This window comes from Phaethon lepturus, unplaced genomic scaffold (genome assembly GCF_000687285.1).
Source record: "Phaethon lepturus isolate BGI_N335 unplaced genomic scaffold, ASM68728v1 scaffold34204, whole genome shotgun sequence".
Classification (NCBI taxonomy): domain Eukaryota; kingdom Metazoa; phylum Chordata; class Aves; order Phaethontiformes; family Phaethontidae; genus Phaethon; species Phaethon lepturus.
This window is the reverse complement of record NW_010534595.1, coordinates 4,571-6,975: the sequence shown is the minus strand read 5'-3', so window position 1 is coordinate 6,975 and position 2,405 is coordinate 4,571. Positions and strand designations below refer to the sequence as shown.

At 41.0% G+C, this 2,405-nt stretch overlaps 1 protein-coding gene across 1 annotated transcript in view; it reads left to right on the top strand.

Annotated features, from left to right (window-relative positions):
* PEX13 (peroxisomal biogenesis factor 13) overlaps positions 1–2,115 on the top strand; it is a gene marked incomplete at its 5' end in the record, with an annotated part of 2,376 nt that extends 261 nt beyond the window's left edge. Inside the window, 3 exon segments of the mRNA XM_010285582.1 lie at positions 1–430; positions 868–993; positions 1,528–2,115. The exon segment at positions 1–430 is cut by the window's left edge and continues 20 nt beyond it. Of these exon segments, the coding sequence (XP_010283884.1) occupies positions 1–430; positions 868–993; positions 1,528–1,823 (852 nt within the window).
* Positions 2,116–2,405: the final 290 nt, after the last annotated feature.

Sequence of the window (2,405 nt, the reverse complement as noted above, 5' to 3'; positions counted from 1 at the left end):
CAGCAGGCTGAAGAGAGCAGCAGAGGCGCGTTTCAGTCCATTGAAAGTATTGTGCATGCGTTTGCCTCGGTCAGCATGATGATGGATGCTACCTTTTCAGCTGTGTACAACAGTTTCAGAGCTGTGTTGGATGTAGCCAATCACTTCTCCCGCCTCAAAGTACACTTCACAAAGGTGTTTTCAGCTTTCGCTTTAGTGAGAACTATAAGATACCTCTACCAACGTCTACAACAGTTACTCGGTCTGCGGAAGAGCTCTGAGAATGAGGATTTGTGGGCTGAAAGTGAGGGGACAGTAGCTCGTGTTGGCCTTGAAGACAAGGCGGCTAACTCTGCAAAATCCTGGCCTATCTTCTTGTTCTTTGCTGTTATAATGGGAGGCCCCTATCTGATTTGGAAACTGCTTTCTACATACAGTGACGAAGAAACAGGTAAAGATGATCTGCAGCATGAGAGAAATGCAGCATATATTGTTCATTTTGTTATCACAAGTGTAGCAATTAATCTTACACTACAGTAAAGGAAGTTAATAGGTACTGGGGTACAATACTGAATTTTGGGCATGTGATACGAGTAACAGCCTGTTTAAGTAGCCTGTTGTTGACCTAGGATGCAGTTTCATGGTAAGCTTTGTGTGATTCCAAAATCCTGATTCCTTTCTATTAGATGTGGCAGTTGGGGACGGAGTGGGGCATGTGCATTGGTTGGATTGACTCAGCAAATCATGCTTTGTTTGTTACATCTGCCAGTTCTCTTTGGAAAAATTTTAGCAAGGAAGTTTAAGGTGCTTTCTTCATTTTCCCTTTAAAAAAATTGCAACAGTTTATAATTCAGAACAAGTAACCTTTTAATTTCTTTTTGGAAACAGTTTCTAGTAATTGGGCAAGTGGAGAAGATGATCATGTAGTTGGAAGAGCAGAATATGACTTCAATGCTCTCTCGGAAGAAGAAATTTCTTTCCGTGCTGGTGACATGCTAAAATTAGCACCCAAAGGTAAACTTTTAATTTTGCATTTATTTTCTAATCACATGTGAAGTAAGCCATGTTGTTAGAGTCTGAAAATGAAAACAAAGCCCCTCCCCACCTTATATGACCAAACTCCTTATCCACAGTGATTTTTTTTTTTTTTTTCCCCTGTAAGTTATTACTTGCATTGTAATAAAACTTATTGAGTAGTTTTGTTCAATTTCCCTAAGAGAGGACACAGCCTGAACTTACTCAGGGTGTGCTTTGTGGTTACCCTTGTGGTTACCTTTTCCTCACACTGTGAAGATCCCTAGGCATTTGCAGTACGGTGGTGTCGTGGATTTCAAAACAACTTGCACTTCACAGTACTTTTCAGCTCACCTCACTGGTGCAGATCTTAGTCATTTCTCTTTGAAGTAATCTGTCTTTGCCTTTTATCACAGAGTTGTTTTCTCTGCATGACGTGCTGTTTTGTCATCTACTTTTTGGTGTATTTGTGCCTCAACTGCAATATATTTTGAACGGTTTTGTGTCTTAATGCATTTGTGTTCTCTTCTTCAGAACAACAACCCAAGATCCGTGGTTGGCTTTTGGCTAGTTATGATGGCCAAACAACAGGACTTGTGCCAGCTAATTACATCAAAATCCTGGGCAAAAGAAGAGGTAGGAAAGCGGTGGACCTGGAAAGGATTACAAAGCAACGGCCAGCCTTTACCAACACATCTGTTAGAGGATCCGCTGCTGCTGTGACTTTAGAGGAGCAGGAAGCTGGTTTTGATTCTGTTTTTGCTGGAAGTAGTAAAGTTCCTGTTGCATCTGACTCCACTGTGGTTAGTGGAGAGAAACAGGAACTCTAAGGCACTTTCATCAACAAAGCAACTGAACTGTGCTTTATTGATAAAACTTAAGGTTTGTTGAATATCTGTATTGTAGTGGAACACTGATGGGTGTTGTACCAGTTATTGCTGCTACTGACTGGTGAAGGGATGGAGAAATGATTGCTTAAATTTGTAGTATTTATTTTTGACTCGCCTAAGGCTGTACTTTAGTGATTCTACCCAACCACCTGGCAGTAACTCTGAGATCTTGAGATGCGGAGAACTGAGGCATTTATAACAAAGGAAGGAAACCAAAAAAAAATGGGGACTGCTGGCCTATATTTGTTAGAGACGCACTGTTGGTGAAATCTGGAGATTAACATTCAGTCTTCCTTGGAATGTTGGCTTGACAAGTGGCCTCTTCAGTAGATGTGCAAAGGGAAGATAGATTTCTGTAAGATGTCCTCCAAAACTGGATGCTGAGGACCATAAAATAGTTACCCCCTGAAAGGAGGGAGAGTTGCAAGAGATTTAGGTGACACAATTGTATCATTAGAAGTTCTAAGTGGCTTGCTTTTCGTAAGGAGTAGGGCTTCTGTCATAAAGACCTTAGCCATTACA